Source organism: Perca flavescens, chromosome 17 (assembly GCF_004354835.1).
Source record: "Perca flavescens isolate YP-PL-M2 chromosome 17, PFLA_1.0, whole genome shotgun sequence".
NCBI classification, from domain to species: Eukaryota; Metazoa; Chordata; class Actinopteri; order Perciformes; family Percidae; genus Perca; species Perca flavescens.
Window position 1 is genome coordinate 29,217,392 of NC_041347.1, and position 23,302 is coordinate 29,240,693.

General features: G+C 40.4%; 3 protein-coding genes across 10 annotated transcripts in view; 2 read left to right on the forward strand and 1 right to left on the reverse strand.

The window, feature by feature from the left end:
• Positions 1-11,148, forward strand: cryzl1 (crystallin, zeta (quinone reductase)-like 1). Of its 2 annotated transcripts, XM_028602748.1 has the most exons (14): positions 1-280; positions 911-988; positions 2,215-2,287; positions 2,410-2,454; positions 2,708-2,776; positions 3,280-3,413; positions 3,616-3,727; positions 4,797-4,817; positions 5,537-5,635; positions 6,134-6,246; positions 6,491-6,596; positions 6,681-6,726; positions 9,808-9,924; positions 10,602-11,148. In XM_028602748.1, the coding sequence occupies exons 1-13, from the start codon at positions 215-217 to the stop codon at positions 9,902-9,904; spliced, it is 1,059 nt and encodes a 352-aa protein (XP_028458549.1). In that variant the 5' UTR covers positions 1-214; the 3' UTR covers positions 9,905-9,924; positions 10,602-11,148. The 2 variants fall into 2 exon arrangements, with proteins under 2 accessions (XP_028458549.1, XP_028458550.1); XM_028602749.1 differs by lacking the exon at positions 4,797-4,817.
• On the reverse strand, positions 10,482-22,361 carry setd4 (SET domain containing 4). Of its 7 annotated transcripts, none has more exons than XM_028602747.1 (13): positions 22,247-22,361; positions 19,575-19,670; positions 19,354-19,449; positions 17,558-17,595; positions 17,251-17,339; positions 16,245-16,481; positions 15,853-15,912; positions 14,314-14,443; positions 13,964-14,138; positions 13,281-13,359; positions 12,409-12,489; positions 12,149-12,272; positions 10,482-12,063 (listed from the first exon to the last, which is right to left on the reverse strand). In XM_028602747.1, exons 2-13 carry the CDS (start codon positions 19,648-19,650, stop codon positions 11,887-11,889), a joined length of 1,362 nt encoding a protein of 453 aa, XP_028458548.1. In that variant the 5' UTR covers positions 19,651-19,670; positions 22,247-22,361; the 3' UTR covers positions 10,482-11,886. The 7 variants fall into 7 exon arrangements, with proteins under 7 accessions (XP_028458548.1, XP_028458546.1, XP_028458543.1 ...); XM_028602745.1 differs by having other exon boundaries at positions 19,575-19,673; XM_028602742.1 differs by having other exon boundaries at positions 19,575-19,664; positions 22,101-22,361.
• LOC114571677 (carbonyl reductase [NADPH] 1) overlaps positions 21,563-23,302 on the forward strand; it is an 11,058-nt gene continuing 9,318 nt past the window's right edge. The window contains exon 1 of the mRNA XM_028602750.1: positions 21,563-21,714. The gene's annotated coding sequence lies outside the window, so the exon portion shown is untranslated. The remainder of the gene's footprint in view (positions 21,715-23,302) is intronic.

The window sequence follows — 23,302 nt, forward strand, 5'->3', positions numbered from 1 at the left end:
GATTGTAGTACTACAGGAAAAAATGTAAACAATGAAGAAGAAGAGGTCAGCTGACTTAGCTAAGCTAGTCAGTTTACCAGCGAGCAGAAAGTAGCAATAGCTTCTACAGGAGAAAATAAATAACGTAATATATGAAAAGGATTATTGTCAAGCGGATTAGAATATTTTGACGTTGTATAGCTGCGTTAATTAAAGGTGAGGTTCTAATAACAGTATGAAAGGTTTGTACTGCCGAGCTGGTGAGAGTGATGCTGAGCCCAAGTTCGTCATTCAGGAAACGGTGAGTGTGTGTTTGGTCTGTCGGTATGTGACTGTGTGCAGGTGGATGCTGTTGCTGTCTGACTCGAAGTCTTTAGTCATTATAAAAACACATTTCACTGTTGCATGAGGCTACAGACTAAAAGCATCGGATCAGGACAAGCAAACGAATCTGCTTGTGTGAAACTATGCCTCCTCCACATGCAGCAGGGATGTCCAGCACATTCAGAAACCTCATTTTAGCCTACCACATTATCTGAAAACATCAGTAGGCACCTTATTAACATTGGTTCGATTTCTAGTTGCAGACTGCTGCTTTGGTAGCCATGGTGTATTACAGTGCTTATAGAGGAAGAACATGCATTAGATAGATAGATAGATAGATAGATAGATAGATAGATACTTTATTGATCCCCAAGGGGAAATTTCAAGGTCCCAGTAGCAAGACATTACACACAGCATACATCATAAACAGAACACATACATCATAAACAGAATGTATCCATAATGTCTGCATTACAATCTGTATTTCTGTGTCTGTCTTTTTATTAAAACTATTCTATTCATCTTTTTAAAGAGACGTTTGTGTCTTGTTTCTCTGTGTCTGTACTTCTCTCTCTGACCGTTTGTGTCTGTATCTGTTTCCCTCCAGAGTCTTCCAGAGGTTTTAGGCAGCCATCTGGTCCGAGTTCAGGTAAAGGCATGTGGACTAAGCCCAGTGGACTTCAAGGTACTTAAATCAAAGATGATGATCAAAACGGATGTGAGCATTAGGGCTGCATGATATGAGGAGAATATGCCATATGCGATAACATTGTAGAATATCACCATATATTACTTGTGATATATAAACAGATATTAAAATGTACTCAGTTCTGACTTTCTGTTGCTTTTAGTATTATTCTTAAATACAACAAATTGCTTGTTGAATTTAAAACAAATAAAAGGAAATCATTTCTAACAATTCAATTGAAGATTTAATTGAACATAAAAGGCACTGCTTAAAAAAGAATGAGTTACATTTTAATTTGCAGTTTTTTTTACTGATATTTTCTTTCAACTAACAATCAAATTTCTTTGTTATCAAAGATATAGTTTATGGAGGACTTGATTCATATAAAAAAAAAAGAAAGAAATGCATTAAGTGCATTATTACATGTATTAATTGTTGAAATACATTTGAAAATCTTGGTTATCATCTTGTGTAGTCCATATACTGCATGTGTCCATAGGTCACTGATCTGTTATTATTAAATAACGTTGTCAGTTGTTCCTTATAGGTACACTGTGTAGTGTTTTAGACATTAGATAAAATCAATGTCTTCATAAATATGTCTTCAATGGTGTAAAATTACCTTTTCTTATCTGTTTTTACATTGGACGGGCAAGTCCAAGGAGGCTTCCATGTCGTTCCGCCATTTTGAAAAACTCTAATCGTTGAGAGGGACATAGAGCACTAGCTTACCTGTCTAGCTAATCCACAACGTGTTTTCGTTCAGAGCCAGCGTCACGTGACTGAAACCAGCAGAAACGAAGAAGGAGATCAGTGAGAGGCGCATCACTGCCCCGGCTAATTTGAAAGGCCTGCACTGCCCTTTAGTTCATAATGGAGGATCATACGTATGCCGAGCCACGGGAGAAGGAAGCCTCGTCGCCAAAAAAGCGAAAATTGGAAGACATGTTGTCATAGCTTCTTGGTACATAACGACTACCGTAGTTGCAACACGCATTAGAAAAAGCCAGGCTAGAGAGAGAGAGAGCACTATTCGTTTGAATGCAAAATACAATTTCACCGCTAGACGGGAGAAATTCCTACACAGTGTACCTTTAAACTTTCGTGCCAGTGAAGGTCACTGAATTAAATTGAAATCGCTAAATAGAGTCCATCACCCCTTGTGTGACTGAAGTGATGACTCGTCTTCTCTCCGCTCATTTATCATGCGTCCTGTTCTCCAGCTGCTTGAGGACTTGGGGATCCAGAGAGACCTAATTCCTGTCGGCAGAGAGGTGGCCGGGGTCGTCATGCAAGGTTGTCAACACACAAACACACTTCTCCATGGCGCTGTATGATTGTTCAGAAGGAAAACGTGACCAGTAGTGCCTTCACAGACATTTCGTCACTTTAAATAGTTTGTTTGTGTTTTTTCGCAGTGGGCGACAAGGTCTCTTTCTTCCAGCCGGAGGATGAGGTTGTAGGTAGGAACCTTTTTTTTATTTATTTATCTGATGTAGAGGCTGCCTTCTGACTCTGACACTGGTTGGAGGTTAAAGATAGATCGAGCATGCGATGTTAACTGCGTGGACACTGGAGAGCATGACAGGACATTTGTTGTTGTTTTTGTAGTCCGATACATTTGTAATACCTGATCATTAATAATGTAAAATCATTCGAGCTGGGTGATACTGTCTATCCTTCTGTCTCTCAAACTCATCGACCTTCCCTTTCCAGGCATTCTGCCTCTGGACTCTCCCTGCTCTGGACTCTGTGATGTCATTGAAATAGATGAACACTATTTAGGTACACACACACACACACACACACACACACACACACACACACACACACACACACACACACACACACACACACACACACACACACACACACACACACACACACACACACACACACACACACACACACACACACACACACACACACACACACACACACACACACACACAGCATAACATGCACTTTGTTCCTGCAAATGTGCAGCTTCCATTATCATCAAACACAAATTCTCATGACAGTCAGCTTACCAAGCTGACTGTCAGAGCCATTCCAGGTCCCAGCCCCTCATCTAAAAGCTTTGCTGGCACTTTGAACAAAGCAGAATTGTGTAAAAGCACTTTAAGTGCACAGACTGCCCTCTGTTTCACCTGTAGTTGCTGCCTGACTTCAATTTGAAGCCCTGCACGACAAACAAAAAGAAAATCAGCATGTTGTCCTCTTGAAATCGGTTCATAAAGGGGAGTTCACATTGCAACAACGTGTATTTCTCCCTTTCTGTTCTCCAGTTCAGAAGCCAGAGAAGCTCAGCTCGGTGTGTGTCGCAGGAGCTCTGCGTGACGGCCTGTGTGCTCACACTGCTCTACACACACACGCTCGCATGGCAGCCGGACACACACTCCTGGTCATGGACGGAGCCAGCGTACGTATAATACTCAAACAATCGGACATCTTGGCAACATAGTGGAGAAACGCACTCGTCGTTCATCCAGGAGGGTTTTTATCCCATCAGGGGACCTTTTTTTTGCAACATGTTTCCTATCATTCTCTAATTTTAAAACTGTCCAATAGAGACAACGTGAGAAAGTGTAAGTGTAACGTTCCCATCTCCTCTCCCTCCGCAGTCTTTTGGCCTTATGTGCATCCAGTTGGCTTGTCACCACGGAGTGAAGGTTTTAACGACATCCCACTCGCCACAAAAACACACATTCCTGGAGCAGCTTCGGCCCAGCGTAGGTATGTACAGGCCACCGTTAGTTCACGTTCAAAAAGCTTTATGTGTCCTTGACCCTTGTGTTTTCAAAGTTTTTTATAAAAGAAATATGGGTTTCCTTTAAACCAAATTGCCTGAAAATAACTGTTAGAATCAGGGGTCTTCAACGTGTTTTAAGCCAAGGACCCCTCAACTGACAGAGAGACGGAGCAGGCACCCCCTACTACATATATTGTATAAAACTAAGTTGCATAATAAACTGGGCCTACAATAACATGTAGGGCGGCCTAAAGCCTTTATACATACCTTTTTAGTGCATAGAATACTAAGCTATTGAAATAGCTTAATAAATGTTTTTGTAAATCATGTTTTAATACATAAATGAGTCACAGTGAATCCTGAGGATGAACTGTCTGTGGAATGCTACCTTAGTGACTCCTTACCTATAGGCCAGTAAGCAGCTGGGATTTATATTTGCTAATAATATTTTGGATTCATGTTAAGACTTTGAAATTTTTGAGCAATAATTTGGAGGGCCCCCCCCTGCATTGCGCTCTGGGGACCCCCTAGGGGTCCCGCACCCCTTGTTGAAGATCCCTGGTTTAAATGGTTTCAAAACAGCATCCTGTCTGTGAGCGTCTGATCTTAACTATTAGTCAAAAATAATTCATAATTTCTGCTTTTTTTTTAACTCGAGAATTAGATATGTCATATACATTAGGTTTATTGAACATGAACTTTTAAAAACAAAGCGTTGAAAACATTGACAAAAACGTTTGAAAAAGCATCAAAAGCAATCGAAAAAACGCCAAAATAGTCAAAAAAAAAACAAAAAAAACATGCAAAAATAGTTCATTTTCAATTTTTACCCAAATGTTCATGGTCGACTGGAAGACAACACGAGGGTTAACAGTAATGTCAAATTTTAAACCCAATCTTCGTGGAGTGTCTGCAAAACGATTTGAAATGTGTTCTCTATAAAATCTTTCAGAATGGAACTCATTCATGCTCTTTTGCTTCTTTCCCCCTTTAAAAAAAAAAAAATCCTTGTTTGTTTCCTGTCTTGTTTCCTCCCCTTCATATTTCCCTCAGGTGTTCAGGATCCTTTAGTAGGTGAGATCTTTACTCTCTCTTTCTAACTGACTTGCATGCTTGCTTCCTTGCTGCTGATCTTCTCATTCCTGAACTAAGTTTAAATAGCATTTGGATTAATCAATGAGCTTTAGGTTTATTGCTTTATGTATCATGCGTCTGTCGGACTCCATGGAGGATTCCATCACCGTTATTATATTAGATGTATTGTTTTTGTAATAACTGTTTACACAATTTTTTGTTAACATTTAGTTGAGACATATTACAAACAAATTACCCCAGGATAAGACCTCATTCTTTTCTCATTTTAAGTAAATGTTGTAAAAGGGAGTCTGAAGTAATGGTCTAGTGATCTAAAACCTGCTGCCACCGTGTGGAAAATTTTGAAATTGCAACCGCTGCAACTTAAAGTTTGCGGTTCATAATTGTATTTAGATGTTGTACCAGAATAGTTTTATGTTGTTGAATTTTCAAAAAACACCATATATTTGTTGTACTTCACTTTGTAAACCTATAATGTGCACAAAAAGATATATAACACGATAAAGGAAAGGGAAAAAGCCAAAAAGCACAATATGAGCACTTTAAATAAGCTTCCAGTTAGATATTTTGTGCAGATAGGAGTAGAATTACAAACTGGCATTGAGGCTGGTATTCCGTGAGCAGATTTTTTTTTTAAAGTTTAAAAAGCATTATAAAGGGATTAGTGATATCATGTTGCTGTGTCTTTGTGTGTAAAGTTAAGGTTATTCCAGTTTATAACGGCTCATCAGACCTGCTGCCAGTGGTTTTGGAGGAGACAGGAGGACTGGGAGTGGATATAGTCATAGATTCTGGAGGTAAATACATTTTTTCTGCATCTGGTCATCTGTCTTATTCACACTGTTGAATAGGGCTGCATGATATGAGAAAAATATTGTTGAATATTGCGATAACGATATTACTTGGGATTAATAAGCAGATATTATTAAGTGTACTCGGTTCTGCATTCCTGCTGCTTTCAGTATTCTGCTAAAATACAAAAAACTGCTTGTTGAATTCAAAAGAAATGAAAGGAAATCATTTCCAACATTCTTTTATTGAACATCGAATTGAATATAAAAGGCACCGCTAAAAATGTAGTTACATTTTAAAGTGCAGTTTTCTACTGATTATTTCTTTCAACAACTCAGAAGAATCTCTGAGTATCTTTCGCGATATGAAGCAGCCTTTTGCGATGTGTTTAGTGCCCGCCAGTTAAATATCGCGATGACGATAAAAAAATACATTATATTGTGTTGAACATTAGTTTTATTGTAAAAAATGGACATCAGATCTGTCTGTGTGTGTGTGTGTAGTACGTCTGCACGAGGAAGAGTCAGAGAAGACAAAGCTCCTCCCACACAAACATGACATCATCAGTGTGCTGGGAGTCGGGGGCCACTGGGTCACATCCCACAAAGACCTGCAGGTGAGTCCGAGCCGCATCACACGGGGTATTTACTTCCTATTGGTTATTTTACAATCTTTCTGCTCTCAAAATCTTCAGGTCAAAAAAAAAAAAAAAAAAAGAAAAAGAAAGAATACATATTAAATCTCGTCCTAATAGACAGACAAAATAACCTTTCTAAAACAAGTATTTTTATCAGCATTTTGTACAGCTTAATTCAAAAGTCTTATTGTCAGATTATCACTGTTTTTTTGCATTTTTACAGTTGGATCCTCCAGATTGCAGATTCCTGTACTTAAAATCCGCCTCTTTGACTTTCCTCAACCATGAAGTGTGGACGGCTTCGTCGGCTCAGCAAGGACGATACCTCCGTATCCTGTGGCAACAGTGTTTAATCTAATACGTGTGCAAATAATCAGGTGCATAAACCCCTCCCTTAACACACTTTGTGTCAGATATTCTGAAGGACATTGTGGAGAAGATGTCAGCTGGAGTTCTCAGGTAACTCGTCACACAACAACCACTCAGCAGGGTCGGAGGGTCCGTCACATTTGTTTATCCACTGACTACAAACTCAGTTTGTCCCATGGCAGTTAACAGGATGAGCTGTTTAGAACTTGGATGAATATATGGAAATTAAATTTGATCAAACTCAATATCAATACATGACATACATTTTAAGTAATAAAGATTTTAAAGTTTAAAGTGCTCATATTATGCTCAATTTCAGGTTCATAATTGTATTTAGAGGTTGTACCAAAATAGGTTTACATGGTTTAATGTTCAGAAAACACCATATTTTTGTTGTACTGCACATTGCTGCAGCTCCTCCTTTCACGCTGTGTGTTGAGCTCTCTGTTTTAGCTACAGAGTGAGACATCTCACTTCTGTTCCATCTTTGTTGGGAGTTGCACATGCGCAGTAGCTAGGTAAGGACTACTAGCCAGTCAGAAGCAGAGTATGAGAGCGTGCCACGCTAGCAGCTAGGTGAGCATTATAACGTGTGTTACAAAGTGACCCACGTTTGTCTCTGAAGTAAAGGCTGGACTACAATAGAGCAGTTGGTGAACAGTGTTTTCTGTTGGAGATGGTAAGTCCCTTTGGGGGGACTTTGGGCTTTTTCACTTTTTAAACCTATAACATGCCCACAAAATATATATAACACAATATATGAGGTATTAAAGTTATTGAATGAACTTAAGTGTTAGAAGGCAATTGGTCTAGATGAAATACCGGCCAGATTTTTAAAAGATGCTGCAGAATTCATTTCTCCATATCTCACTCATATTTTTAATCTTTCAATTATGTCAGGTAGATTTCCGAAAGATCTGAAGCTTGCTAGGGTTGTTCCGCAATATAAAAAAGGGAGCAAATTAGAAGAGGGTAATTATAGACCAATTTCGATTTTGGGAGTTGTTTCAAAAGTCTTTGAGAAAATATATAATTACATTAGTAATTCTGATTTGTTTTATGATTTGCAATCTGGTTTTAGAACATCTTATTCTACGGATACGTGTTTATTATATCTAACAGACTATTTAAGAAGAGAGATCGATTTGGGTAAACTTTGTGGCATGGTATTGCTAGACCTCCAGAAAGCATTTGACACGGTTGACCATCAGAGCTTGCTGATTAAACTAAAAGCCCTAGGTTTTAACAGTGTGGCATGTAATTGGATTCGATCGTATTAGACTGAAAGGCATCAAAGAGTTGATATTAACTGCACTCTATCAGAGGCAAGAGAAATAACGTGTGGGGTGCCACAGGGTAGTGTCCTGGGTCCATTGTTGTTTCTCTTATAGATCAACAATATGAAATCTGTTTGCAGTTGTAATCTTTTTCTCTATGCGGATGATTCAGCCTTGGTGTTCTCCAATAAGGACATAAAAGTTATTGAGAATCATTTACGTGATGAGTTACAAAATATAAGTGAATGGCTGATAGAGAACAAACTGTCTTTGCATTTGGGGAAAACTGAATCTATTCTATTTGGGTTGAGTAGGACTCCTGAGCTTAACATTTTTGGGTGGTATCCAGATTGAAGCTAAAAATTGTGGTAAATATTTGGGCTGTGATTTAGACAGTTCTGTGAGTGGAGAAAGTATGAGTCAAAAGGTTATCAAAAAAGTGAACCTAAGAATAAAATATCTGGTTCGTAAGGCTCAGTTTCTAAATAAAGAAACTTTAAAAATGTTGGCAAATGCTTTAATTCAGCCACACTTCGATTATGCCTGTACTACATGGTACAGTAGCACACCCAAGAGGATAAAAGTTCAACTTCAAACGGCACAGAATAAATTAGGTTGATTTTAAATCTCAACTATAGAGATCATGTTGGCTCTTCTGAACTTAAGAAATTAAAATGGTTGAAATGGACAGTTGAAAACAGGGTGAGACAGTTGAAACTAAGATTAAAAAGAAATATTTTGTATAAGAATGAGCCATGGTATTTTAAAGATTATTTTAAGCTTATTAGAAACTCTCATAGATACTCAACGAGAGGTAGTGCCACAGAGATAGTTCCGTGTAGATTTAAGACCTGTTCTGGGCAAAATACTTTTTTTGTACATGGCGGCAATGGAATGGAACAAACTCCCAGTTGAGATTAAGTTAAGCCAGTCAGATCGTTGTTTTAATCAAGCATGTGGTGAATGGTTGTTAAATGCTAATTAGATTCAATCTTTATGTAGTCTTAAATGAATATTTATTATTACAGTGTATATATTTGTATTTATTTTATATTTGGATGTGGTTGAGTGTACATAAGGTACCTTTTAGTCAGCTGTAGCTTGCCTGGACATCTTTGTCAGACTATAACGAGGACCACAATGGAAATAAGTTTGTAACTTTCTTGTGTTATCCTCGACAGTTCTGATAAATGTAAAGTGTCACTGTGTTGGCATCTTGTTATGCATTTATTTCTGTTACGGTCTAATAAATCAATAAAATAAAAGGAAAGGGAAAAAGCCAAAAGCATAATATGAGCACTTTAAATAAGTCACAAGCGCAGAACGAGGTTAACACAATGGTGATTGAGCCTATGGCCCTTTGTTTAAAGACCTAGCATTTTGCAGTTTTACGAACCGGGTGTCTGTGGCAACATCTCCGGGAAAAATCCCAAGCGGCGCACAGTTAGAGATGCGTTTTCACTTACCCAGCCATGGTTGGTCCACCAGAGAGGGTAGACTGAGCCAACACAACAGTCTCGCTCCTCAGACTCACTTATGTGTGAAGCGGCAAACTATTTTTCCCCGGTCTCTGCCAACTGACCTTCGTCACACAGGCGACACTGTTTGGATCTCTGGGAAGTGAGATCCAAAAAAAAAACCATCTGCTTACTGCAATAGGTGCCGCAATGGAGCTGAAATCCTCGAGATTGCAACTTTAAATTCAGTATTTCTTCGCAGAAATGCTCCCTTGTATAAACGTAAGGCTAAACCAGCTAAGTGCAGCTTTAAATATAGAAGATGCAGGAAACTGTACGGGAAAAACTATTTTGTCACATCTCTGTTGTCTTTTCTCTCTATAACTTAACCAAATATAATCTGTTCTGTTCTGTCTGGTTTCGATCTGGCTCTCCAGACCTCAGCCTGAAGAGACGGTCCCTCTCTATGAAGCCACGGTTACCATGGCGACTGTCCAGCGTCACCAGAAGAAAAAGGCTGTTATTCAACTCTGACCACAGCACTCGTCTGAGATGTAAGACAATGCAACCTACAAATCACAGGAATCCCTTTTCCTTCTGCAGGTCGACTGTTTAACCCTCCGGTTGTCCTCGGGTCAAATTTGACCCATTTTCAAAAAGTTTCTATATCCGAAATTTGGGTTTTTGTCAACCAAATTGTCAAAACAAATAACATGGATGGTTCCGTACAACGCTCTTCACAAGTAGAATATATGATCAGTTGATTACATAATTGAATGTGGGTGTTTATTCAATTTTATAGCATTTGAAAAGAAAAAAAAAAAAAAAAAAGTTAAAAAAAGCGCAGGAAGAATCGACAAAGACATCGAAAGTGACAAATGTCAGACAAAGTGACAAAAACATTGGGAAGTGACAAAAAATGCTTGGGGGAAAGTGAAACATTTTTAAATAAAAACAATTGCCCATTTTAGGCCTTCATTTTCACAGGACAGATGAAGACATGAAAGGGAAAGGCAGCAAAGGGCCGCAGGTTGGAGTCTAATCTGCGGCTGCTGCGTCGAGTAGTAAACCTCTATATATGTGCGCCTGCTCTACCAACTGAGCTAAACCGGCCACAGTTTTTTTTTTTTTTTTTTTGAACCAGAAAAACTAAAAGTTGCATGGTCGACGGGAAGACATCACAAGGGTTAATATAACAAGTGAACACTTTTACTTGTATTCGTTTTTTTAGGGGCCTGAAACCTGCCACAGCACGCATCATTACAGGCAGACGACATCAGCCTTCTGTCTGTCTGGGCTAGCACCTCCAGTTCACCTAACCTGCTTGACTTGAAGCTGCAGGAAGAATCCATTTTCTTCTGGTTCTGAAGAAACGGTTCTAACCAACGAGCCAGCGCGGTTCCTCCAAACACAGACACCTTTGACCCCATTCTGAATATGTATGATTTCATGTGGCTCACGTTAAAGCCTGTCTGGTCATTATTCATTACTTTATATTTCTTTGAGAATAATCCACAACACTTCATTTGACTCCATCAACTACACATTTTATCACATAAAGACGACTGCACTACTTGCTGTCGGTGTAACTGGTGTGATGCAAAGTTTTGCTTATCATCCAAATGTACAAATAATTATAAACAGGAACTGGAATTAAAGTCGCTGTTAGAAGGCATGTTGTGTAATGTTGCGCTTTTTGTCTTCTGTACTTTGTAATTACTTGAATCTGAAACTAATTCAACTTCTGAATGGAAATGATCGAGAACTGTACATTTTTTTTTTTTTTTTTTTTTTTACATCAGAAAATAAATAAGAAAAAAGTATGTTGTTTTCCTCTCTACTCTGTTTCCTCATAATTGTATTTTAGAGCTATGATTGGGCCCAAAATAAATCCGGCCTGACCCTACATGAACCTGCATAGTTTCTGTCCGAGCCAGACCCGAACCCAAACCACGGCTGATTTAAAAACCCCAAATCTCCCCTCCTTTTTCTGGAAGGCCTCCTGCACGCTGCCGGGCAGCGTGTGAGCTCTAACCTGTTAACGTGGGAGCCGAAATAAAAACACGCCACGCAGCTGACGCGCTCACGCGACGCAGCCAGCGTACATTAGCCCTAGGTGGAATAGTTATGTAGAAGATGGTGGTCGCACACAGCCTGTACATTACATGACATTACACAGACTATGAGGTCTGAAATTAAAAAACTGAACAAAAACTGGGAAATTTGCACAAACCTATGAATTACAGCCCGGCCCAATTGTGTTCGGGCAGAGACTCAAAGCTCTATTCTGTCCAGATGAGATGAGAGCCTCACCGTCTTGCTTAGCGTCGTTATAACAGGGCGGGCGCTCTTTGAGCATACCTGGAATCAGACCTGTGACCCTCTGGTTACAGGACTGTGGCCTTCTGTCAGCCATACCTGTCGACAGGCAGAACAGGGAGCCTGTCCGGCGCCACCAGTTCAGCCAACAACGTTGCTTCTTGTAGCGATTGGCAGGCCAGGGAACCAATCGGATGTCAGCTCACAGCGTCAGTCTCAGGTTGGCGTGACAAGAGTTCCTCTGGGTGTCTCGCCGTGCCTTCCAGTGCCTCAAGACAGCTTCCCAGGATGCACCTCTCCTCCTGTCGCAGTGACTTGACCACATCTAGCTGCTCCCTGACTGACTGGTCACAATGCCGGAGGAGGTGGGCGATCTAAACACACACAGCAAGTAAAGAAGTGTGTGTGTGTGTGTGTGTGTGTGTGTGTGTGTGTGTGTGTGTGTGTGTGTACACACACCTTATCCAGGGCTGTGTGAGTGTCTTGTAGTAGCCGTCGACAGAGAGTCTTAGTTGTCTGCAAGCTCCTCTCTTCTCTCTCTTCACACACCACCTGGCCGAGCAACACTGCCTTCCAGTGGTGACTATGAAAATAAACGCACACATCTAATAAATCATCTATATTTTTATATATCATAGAGCAGAATAAGCAAGCAGAGGTTCCCTTTTATACAGATATACACATATGAATATGATGTGCGTGTGTGTTTATAGACTTACTACAGTGTTTGTGGCAGGGACAACAGTCTGAGAGCCGTCATCAGCCTCCAACTGGGACCTTCACTGGACACAGTGAGATTACTAACAGGGAGAAAAGAGGAGTTTGAGTGATTTTAGGCATCACATTTTATTTTAAATGAATTAATCTCTGTGTGCAATGCAGCAATGTCTCTATTTATATGTATTAATTAATCTACTTTAGCATAAAGACTGGAAACGGGGAGACTGCTGCTACTCTGGGCAAGAGGACAACACGTAGATCCAAAAACGGAGGACTGTTACTTTAACATCGCTCCTGGTTCCTCTATAACACTATAAAAATTAGAGATGTTCCGATACCGATACCAGTATCGGTATCGGCTCCGATACTGCCTAAAACGCTGGTATCGGTATCGGGAAATATTGGAGTTTATGCACCGATCCGATACCACGTAATAAAGCCCTAAAGAAAATCTACATTAAAGTAGTTTATTTATGTTCTTTTTCCGTTATAACTGACTGTCAAACTGGAGAATAAAAGAAAGTTCTGGGGCATTCATTGTTTGTGTTTGTTCATGTTTCACAAAGAGTTTAACCTGAGCCAGACTGACAACAAAAATAGAAATCACATCGCACCCTTACAGGAATAGTAGTATACAGCTGTTAAAACATAATGAAATATATGACACTCTGGTATCGGATCGGTACTCGGTATCGGCCGATACGCAAGTTCAGGTATCGGAATCGGTATCGGGAAGCAAAAAAGTGGTATCGGGCCATCTCTAATAAAAATAATAATTATTATTATTAAAGCATCTAGTAGCGCTTTTACAACGGTTTACAGACAAACCATACAATACATAAAAGGAACAATGACAATGCAGATGTCTTACTGAAGGAAATTGTTCTCTCTGAGAAACTTGATCTTCTGATCCAAACTCTTATCGCCTCCTAAAACGTCTGCGAGGAGATCTAAGGGGCCACAGTGAAACAGACAAGCACAAAGCTCCGGTGACAGTGTCATTAACTTTTCACATAACCTGTATAAAAACAACAACAAACTAAGATGATAACTGCAATATCTATATAATATCTGTATCTGTTTTGCCTTAAAAGGTCCAATGTGTGGGAATTTCTCCCATCTAGCTTTTGAGATCACATATCGCAATCAACTCTCTCGCACCACGCAGTTCAAAGTACGTATTACAGCTACGGTAGCCTTCACGCTTCAAAAAGCCAAGATACCCATTAGCAGCACCTGTGAGTTTATCATGTGACAGCGAAAACACAAGAGCAGTATGTCCTGTATGTCCCTTACCGGCTAACGTATTTCAAGATGGCGCATGAATATGGAGCGTCTACCCCAGTTCATGCAAATGGAAATTTAAAATTTCAAGCCAAGAGGAATACTTGGAATTGATGCTGGTGGTAAATATTCACAAAAAAGGACAAGTTTGTGAACGGGCAACACAGATTTTGAGAATGAACAACTAAACACGTTACACACTGGACCTTTAAAAAGTACATCTGGAGTTGCTTCAGAGGCAACAACGATAAGGCTTGTTCTATGTCCTACCTGTATCCACATAGACCACGCTGTTGGGGTTACAGGGGGCAACAAATCCGTACTCTAGCATCAGGCGCTGGCTGTCATGAGAACCGTAGTTAATGAAGGCCTGCTGGTAGCGGAGTGTCCCGGAAACGCTCCTGATTTCATAACATCTCGTTGTGTCATTGAAACTGGCTTTTACCTGGAGAAAATGTTATTATTTTTTTTTTTTATGAGATTTGTGAAGACTGGCTAATTGGCTCTCCATCTTTGCAATTGTCAAATCAGTTCAAACTCAAGTTGGGAAAGCAGAGTAGGCCATATATTCTGCACTGAGGGCTTTTACATACTGTATGGTTTAGTGTTTATGCGTGTACCTGCACGTCAGGGCGGTGGTTGAGCAGGTCCAGAAAGGGAGCCAAAGCATAAACATCCTGTCCAAACAGAAAGCTATTGGACGGGTGGGACATGAAGACGGAGCGTGTGTTGACACTACACCACGCCCACCTGGAGGAACGAGGGTAACTGCTTAATAACCTGACGGACTAAAAGTCCAACACATTTTAATAAATCTAAATATTTGTATCGCCATAAACCATTGTGGTGAATTGTTCATTCATTGATTTACCATTTTAAAAAGGTCCCATGACATGGTGCTCTTTGGATGCTTTTATATAGACCTTAGTGCAGGGCTCTTCAACGTTTTTTAAACCAAGGACCCCTTAACTGAAAGAGGGACGGAGCAGGGACCCCCTACTAAATAGATTGTATAAAATGAAGTTGCGTATTAAACTGGGCCTACAGTAACGTGTAGGGCAGCCTCAAGCCTTTATAAATACATGTTTTGCATAGAATACTAAGCTTTTAAAAAAGCTTTATAATTGATTTTATAAATTACATTTTAAAACAAATACATGCGGACAGTGAATCCTTAGGATGAACTGTATCTGTGGATGGCTATCCTAGAGACTACTTTACCTACAGGTCCGTAAGCCTATCATCAGTGGGGATTTATATTTGCTAATTATACATAATAAAACTTTAAAAAATTGACAATAATTTGGAGGCCCCCCTGCAGTGACTCTGAGGACCCCCTAGGTCCCTGAAGAAGATCCCTGCCTTACTGGCCCCTAATACTGTATCTGAAGTCTCTTTTATATAGACCTTAGTGGTCCCTTAATACTGTATCTGAAGTCTCTTTTATATAGACCTTAGTGGTCTCCTAATACTGTATCTGAAGTCTCTTTTATATAGACCTTAGTGGTCCCCTAATACTGTATCTGAAGTCTCTTTTATATAGACCTTAGTGGTCCCCTAATACTGTATCTGAAGTCTCTTTTATATAGACCTTAGTGGTCCCCTAATACTGTATCTGAAGTCTCTTTTATATAGGCCTTAGTGGTCCCCTAATACTGTATCTGAAGTCTCTTTTATATAGACCTTAGTGGTCCCCTAATACTGTATCTGAAGTCTCTTTTATATAGACCTTAGTGGTCCCCTAATACTGTATCTGAAGTCTCTTTTATATAGACCTTAGTTGTCCCCTAATACTGTATCTGAAGTCTCTTTTATATAGACCTTAGTGGTCCCCTAATACTGTATCTGAAGTCTCTTTTATATAGACCTTAGTGGTCCCCTAATACTGTATCTGAAGTCTCTTTCCCGAAATTCAGCCTTGGTGCAGAATTACAGCCACTAGAGCCAGTCCCACAATGAGCTTTCCTTAGGATGTGCCATTTCTGTCTGTAGCTATTGAGGAGGAGAGAGGGGGGGCAAGGTGGAGCGTGGGGGTGTGGCCTTGACCAACTGCCACATTGCTCGTTTGAATGCCATGGGACCTTTAAAGGTTTGTGTGTGTGTGTGTGTGTGTGTGTGTGTGTGTGTGTGTGTGTGTGTGTGTGTGTGTGTGTGTACACCTCAATGCTTCATATGTCAACAGCTCATCCACGGGCCGAGTCACGATTGGCTGCAGGGATCTGGATCAAGAATAAATCCCTTACAGGTTGGGACGATACTGACATTGTTCACATAAAGAAGACGGATGTCTATTCATGTCTTTTGAAGAATTAGATCTATTGGGATGTATTTAAAGCACCAGGCTTATACTAACAAATGTTGCAAAATAACAGCTTCAAAGATCATAGAAGATTATCGTCTCAATGCAAAGATTCAGTGTGTCACGAAAACTTGCATTCTGCCAGTAATGTTACGCAATGTGCAAGTAAACTCTGCCCTGCTTATTCTAATCAGAGCATAACCTTAAACACACAACCTAACCTGAATTAACTGGCTTCAGTGGAGGACTCACCTGAAAAAGTCTCGATTAAAGGAGTGGAGTTCTCGCACCGCCTCCCTCTGCTCTAAAGCCCGTCTCCGCACACTGGTCGGCAGAACGGCCATGACATCATCGGTGAAATAGGCGGGGCAGGTGTAAGTGGTGGGCAGCACGTCGATGTAGGGGAACCAATCAGAGGCCTCTCCACGGTGCCGCTCACACACCAGGAAGACACAGAGCGCCACCAGGGGAGAGAGGCGGGGCTTCCAGCTGGGGAGACAAGAATAATGACAGTTTGGGCCAAACGCAGCCGGTCCTCTAGACCCTTGGCCTACCCTCTTCTTCTCCGTATTAGAGGATGGATACCCGAACCGAGCCGGGCCGGGTTCAGACAGATATTTAGAAATTATGTTCGGGTTCGGGTCGGGCTCTGTCATATCAGCGCGATAAGGCATTGAACATTTTAAATTAAAAAAAGCGTATTATTTGGGTGTGCGCCTGTGTTAACGTGTGCTTGTTGCCCCGTGTGTGCTCATCTGTTGACATTTCTGAATGCCTTCCTACAGTTGCTTAAGAAAAGCGGGCTTTCCACACAAACAAAACGTACATGTGTCATTAGTATGAGTACAAAAATGAGATTTTAACTGTGTCGGACTCGGACATTAATATCCGAATGCCTGTTGGGCTCGGGCCGGGTTCGGTTACTGCTCTGTCGGACGCGGGCCGGGCTCAGACATCCAGTCCGTATGCGTATTTGCAATGTTATTTACTTGACTACAAGTTCCTTACACTTTTACTCATTCTGCCCCACCTTACTCTTTTGCTACAATGCAATTCAATACGACAAAAACACAAAACTGCACCTTTAAAACTACCAGAGTTGAATCAACACACCTACGACACACTGAAAGCTTTAAAGAGGGAGTAGTTATTGCATTGCACTTGATTTTACAGTTACTGTTATTCTGTCCAGCGCTGTATCTGGCCATATTCTAATATTTTACTTGTTTTACTTGTATATAAATGTGTGTGTGTATACCTCTTGATATACTGTCCCAGGTAGCTGTCCAGAACAGTTGAGGTTGTGAGGAGACAGGACTCTGGCAGAGAAATGACCAGCTGGCCAGGCTGCCAGAAGAACAGTAACAGACAAAGAGAAAGATTAGAACACTCAGAAACCACGAGAAAAACATTTTTAGATCAAAAAAAAGAAGAAGGAACGATTAACCAATCAAACAAAAGACCAGCTGGGTGTCAGCTTGGTTTTCTATGTCATCGAAGTCATTAATAGCTTTAGAATCTGGATACTTAAATTATTACTGTGTTTATGTTTTTTTTTCTTTTACCTTTATGCTCTTGAGAGCTTGCAGTCCTCTGCCTGTGTCTGGATGACCAGAAGCAACAAACACACAAACGTTAAAGTCTGTACTTCAATCCATCAATCAGATTACTTCACACAGGTTGAATGCAGCGAGAGGTTTATCTAATCTTTTCCGTATCGCAGCCAATGGCTGCTCTCCAGGAGCAGAACCTGGGGAAGCAGATTGGCTGCTGTATCTGCCAATCATGGAACGCGATAACCAATTGTTGTCACTGTTAAGCCCCTGACACACCAACGAGACATTTGGCCGTCGGACAGTCTGGCGAGGTCGGTGACTCGAGTCTGTTCGGTGTGTTCCGTGCCGTCGTCCGTCGGCCTTCATTTGGGCCGACCTGACTTGCCGTTATTGCTGAAATGACGAGCGGGATGAGTGACGAACGCCTCTCAAAAATCGGACGAAAATCATTTAAACTGACCTTTGTCGATCTGAAATGAAGACAGATTCAGCAACTGCACGGCCTATTTCTCACTTAAAATGTTTTTAGAAACACGTTTCGGTGAACTATTTTAGTAAAATAAGAGATCGTATTTTGAACAAGCCGCCATTACTATCGGCTGGAGAAGCCAGACCTATGTGACGCGTTCGTCATTTCCAGTTTAAATTTTTTGTACTACGTCTCACGCACGCGCAGAACGTACGCTCAAGACGCCGTGACATGTCAACATGTCTGCCGTGAAAAAGGTCTATCGTTGAGGCTTTGTAGGCGGAACTCGTTCCCATTCTTGATTGATATCCGACACACAGTCGTTCACAAAGTGGCGAACCTCGCCCCATCCTTTTATACCCAATCATGACCAATTAACCTGTTCGCCTGTGGAATGTTCCAAACAGGTGTTTTAAGAGCATTCCTCAACTTTCCCAGTCTTTTGTTGCCCATGTCCCAGCTTTTTTGGAACGTGTTGCCAATTCAAAATGAGTGAATGTGAAAAATGTGAATATTTGCAACAACAAAAAAAACATTAGTTTATCAGTTTGAACATTCATTTATGTATTTTATTTCTTTACTTTATCCTTGCACTGCTATACAGTTTTTTTATATTACTAGGTCTACATCATTCTCTTATATTGTCCATATTTAATGCTGGTCTCTAGACTTCATCCTTGCACTATTGGACTTATTTGCACTACCACCATGACACCCCCTCTCATAGAGCACCTTACCATGCAGACTGAATCACAGGGTCAGTCCCTGCCCTGTCACTGTAAGCTTCTCATGCTTATACAGCCCTTAGTACGTTCATGTGGATTTTTTTATTTTGTATCTTTTCTTTTATTGTCCATATTATTTACGTGGATTTGTTATTTTATCATCCTGTTTATGATGTATTTGTATGTTGTGTGTGATGTCTTTAAGCTACTGGGACCTTGAATTTCCCCCTTCCCCTAAGTATCTATCTATCTATCTATCTAACATTTCTTGTCTTTGTAGTGTATTCAATTGACTATAGGTAGAAAAGGATTTGCAAATCATTGTATTCTGTTTTTATTTACGTTTTACACAACATCCCAACTTCATTGGGGCTAGATATGTCTAGGTAGTCATTGCATCCACATTATTGATGATTATTTATCAAAACTCTCATTGTGTCAATATTTTGTGAAAGCACCACTAGTCAACCCTACAATATCGCCCGCAATGTCGATATCGATGTGTTTGGTTAAAAACTATTGTGATATTGGATTTTTCTTCATAACGCCCAGCTCTTTACATACGTGTGAACAAACATGGGAGCCCTGAGGTTGAGTAGGAAGAGACGTACCAGTGAAGAGGGCTGGCTGCAGCAGCGTTGAGGTGAAACCCCGTCGGTGGAGAAACTTTATCAGCCTCACGTACTGCGGCTGGTGACCCAGAGAGACTGAGGAAACAGAAGTAATTAGACTGGGGAGGGGAGAGACCTACAACTGGCTGTGCTGAGAACAGCTTACAGCGGTGAAACATTTTTAGAAGGCAACTACACTACAGGAGGAAATTGGTTGGTACCCGACTGGACGACACTCTCTTGTTTCTGCCTCCTCTTCCTCTTAGCTCGTCCAGCCCGATGGCCGCGATCCCTCATGATCCCACCTGGACCTGAAGCTCCTCATGGTGGACAAACACACACATTCACACAATAAGCACACATTAACATGGCCAAAAGTCAGAGTCTATCTCTCTCTACTACTCTACTACTGCTTATTATAGCCATTCAGCGTTATGTAACGCAAAAACAATGGACTGAAATTAGGCGAAAGGTCCTCTCTTAAAAGCTGAAATGTATAGGTATTTAATGTAAGGCAGTTTAATTCTTGATATTCCCTAACACATGTATTGTGAGTTTTAAGGTTAGTTCCACACCCTAGTTGCTGCTAGTTGGTCATAAGCCATGAATACTTGAAAAACCAGTTAGCATTTGAATCAGGGCTTTAGCTCTTAACTGTCACCCTCTGATGGCATGACTGCACACTTTTGGGATTTTTGTTTACATTTCTAAGCAGAAACCGGATATATTGTTGCTGTTTGACCCTCTCATTTGATGATTTAAAGCTTCTTCTTTTTTTCTTCTTTACATTATATTGCATTATCATACATAGATAAAATCAAGTTCATTGCCAAGTAGGTTTTCACACACAAAGTATTTCCCTAACTGTTTGGTGCATAACATAGCAGAGAGAAAAAAAATTCTGCAAAAGTCAGGAAACATTAATATAGATTGAAAAAATACAAAAACAATATGTAAAATACTATTACAAAATGTGTACAACATGCCTATATCTGTTTTAACGTTAAGAGCCGTTGAGTTTTGTGCAGGAATGTGCAAACTTTCACAGTCTAAATTCCCAGTTTTAATGTCTTATATCAGAATAAAAAGGGTCTGTTTTTATGATCAGCTAGTTTCCTAATCATTCTTTTTTAGTTCTAGATTATAGACAATTTTAAGAACCGTTCTCACAGCTCTCTCTCTCTGAAATTGTCACCATGACTCAGCATATCGTATTTTTTGTTCAGTCTCCTCATACATGGCTGATAGAAACTGAGCGCAACGTGTCATACCCAGGGGGAAACAATCGGGGCCAAAATATGCAACCAAAATGCTTGTAGCTAGCAAAAACATTAGATTTCAGCATTTCAAATGATTATTTTAGCAACCACTTCTTTCTTAATTCCAGTAATAATAGATTATAGACCCTATAGAGCCTGGATCTTTTCCTCGCCACTGCCGCACCAAATGCTTGCTCGTGGGAAATTGTTGGCTCTTTGTAAATTATAGAATGTGGTCTAGACCTACTCTATCTGTAAAGTGTCCTGAGATGACTGCTGTTGTGACTTGACACTATAAATAAATGATATTGAAAAAGTAACAGAGTTTGGCTCCTAATGATCACAAGGACATATTAATCAAAAGAAGAAAAAATTGATTATTTTTCATATTACGTTTTACAAGTAAACTCTTATTTTGTCTTGTGTTCTGGTTAAAAGAAAAAGTTCAAACGGAAAAAGTATAATGGGGAAATTTCACGGTTCAAGGTGTTTTCACTGTTGATTTGTTTCACTGTTTTTTTAAGTTCAATAATTGCAACATCTTTCAAGTAATCGTCTTGAATAATCGTGATTTCAATACTGGCCAAAATGATCGTGATTATGATTTGTTTTCCATAATCGAGCAGCCCTATACCCTCACTGATGCTGAATGTGATCTCCAGTTGGCAAACTAACCACACAGTACGCTACACTTCTCTAAAACATGTGGGGGCTTTCTGGGGTTGTAGCTGGTGATATACCAAACCCTGTCTCCCCTACAGTTAACACTACACACATACCCATCATACACCGCACACAAAACCAAAATGTATGTATCAAAGAAGTTTAACTATGGGTTTATACTATCATGCCGAGTTAAACACCAAATTGGCCTACAATACCTAGATATTGTTCTCATCTGCATTCATCTTGATCCTGCACGGCGGCTGGTCAAACCCACGTGGTTAGCTTGTTTTTCCGGGTATGCGCACTGACACTGCGCGACAAACCTTCAGCTTTCCTCCTTTTTTTGTGTCCCAGTTTTCTGCACAACACTCCCACTCTTCTCTGCAGCTTCACCGCCGAAGGTTCACTCAACTCAACACTACAAGAGCAGCTTAAAGTAAGAGCTCTTCTTTTCCCTAGCTACCTAGTTAGCAACCGGCAGTGCTTGAAGTGGAAAAAAAGGTGCCGGGTACTCTCTTGTATTGGCAAATCATTATGACATTTGAGATTTCTACAGTGAAAACCAAAACTTGGGAGATATTGCTGGTACAACAACAATTTATTGTTATTTATTAACAACATAAATGTATGTATTTATTTAAATAAGTTATGTGTGTGGGTGTGTGTCAGTCATTCTCTTGACAGCTTTAGTCCACTCTCTGTCTGGCCTGCTGCTACATGTTTTCCAGCCCTGTTTGTTATGAGCCAGCTGTTCGTGGACCAAACATACATCATTTGGTCCCTTGACCCACAGTCAGGCCATTCATTTGTTCCGTTACTCACGTTATTGTTGACGTCGGTGTCATCGACTAAAAGGTAACTTTAGGGTTAGTAGCAGGTTAGTAGCTGCAGACTCCTCATTAACGCTGGCTCTGGCACACACGTTGTTTTAGTACCTTTCTGAAGCCAGGCTAATAATAACGACTTACAAACTCGACACACTTCGTTTTAGTTTCTAGGTTTTCAGCAGTGAAACATCTGGTTACGGTCAGGCTGCAGGCATCCGACAGCTTCTCCGAACAAGCGTCCGGGGCTAAGCGAACTTCTGATAGGGTTTGCCGACTGCTTGCCTTTACGTGATTCGTCAAGATCTGGGGTAAATCACGTAGTGCCCCCTGGGTAGTGTAGTTTATTTAACGTTAGGTTCACTCTCTCTCACACTGACGCTTTCTCTCTGTCAGTGGTAGGGTACCGGTCAGAGCCTTAGATATATCTATCACTCTAGTACCGGCTACATGCGAGAAGTAGCGGTACGCAAGAAAAAGTGCAGGTATGCTTAAAAAATGTAGAAGTGCCGGTGTTCTGTCGATTTATGCTACCTATCGAGATGTGCTACTTAGCGGTTCTGCGCATGCGCACGACCCACAAGCATGGTCTGATTCCCAGCCCATAAATCTATGCAACCTTGCGGTCGGACATACGGCCGATACTGTGGTTAATAGAGTAATATCTAATAAATAATTTATTCATTGTACCTTTTGATAGGGTATATTTGTCTATCAGAATACGCTACCACTGAAATATTCAATAAATATAATTTAATAGAATATCAAAATATGCTCTTTATCTCCTGACAGTGCACATGGAGTGAGTAGTGGTGCAATATATAATGATTCTGTTGGGGGAGCATTATTTGATAGGGTATATTTGTCTATCAGAATATGCTACCACTGAAATATTCAATAAAGATATAATGGAGTATCAAAATATTCTCAAATAAACATAAGATGTCAATACTGTTAGAGTTATACCTCTATGGGATTCAGCCTGCCTGCACATTTGGAAATATGCAGGCAAATATATCACATAAGGAAGCACATTTCGATAGGGCAGCGCGACTCGATAGACTCTACTATCGTTTTACGCTACGGTAGCATTTTTCGACAAGGCAGCATAGATCGTCAGAACACCGGTACTGCGTACCGGTGAGTAGGGCCTACTGGCCCACTTCGAGCACTGGCAACATGCTAACAGAACAGTTTGTA

Coding starts and splice junctions, on each gene's coding strand:
- cryzl1 (XM_028602748.1), top strand. CDS start 215: ATGAAAGGTTTGTACTGCCGAGCTGGTGAGAGTGATGCTGAGCCCAAG. Junction 2,455..2,707: donor GCCGGAGGATGAGGTTGTAG/GTAGGAACCTTT, acceptor TTCCCTTTCCAG/GCATTCTGCCTCTGGACTCT. Junction 6,727..9,807: donor ATGTCAGCTGGAGTTCTCAG/GTAACTCGTCAC, acceptor CTGGCTCTCCAG/ACCTCAGCCTGAAGAGACGG.
- setd4 (XM_028602747.1), bottom strand. CDS start 19,650: ATGAGGGATCGCGGCCATCGGGCTGGACGAGCTAAGAGGAAGAGGAGG. Junction 16,482..17,250: donor CTGGGACAGTATATCAAGAG/GTATACACACAC, acceptor TTGTCTCCCCAG/CTGGAAGCCCCGCCTCTCTC. Junction 13,360..13,963: donor CGTGGTCTATGTGGATACAG/GTAGGACATAGA, acceptor GTGGCCCCTTAG/ATCTCCTCGCAGACGTTTTA.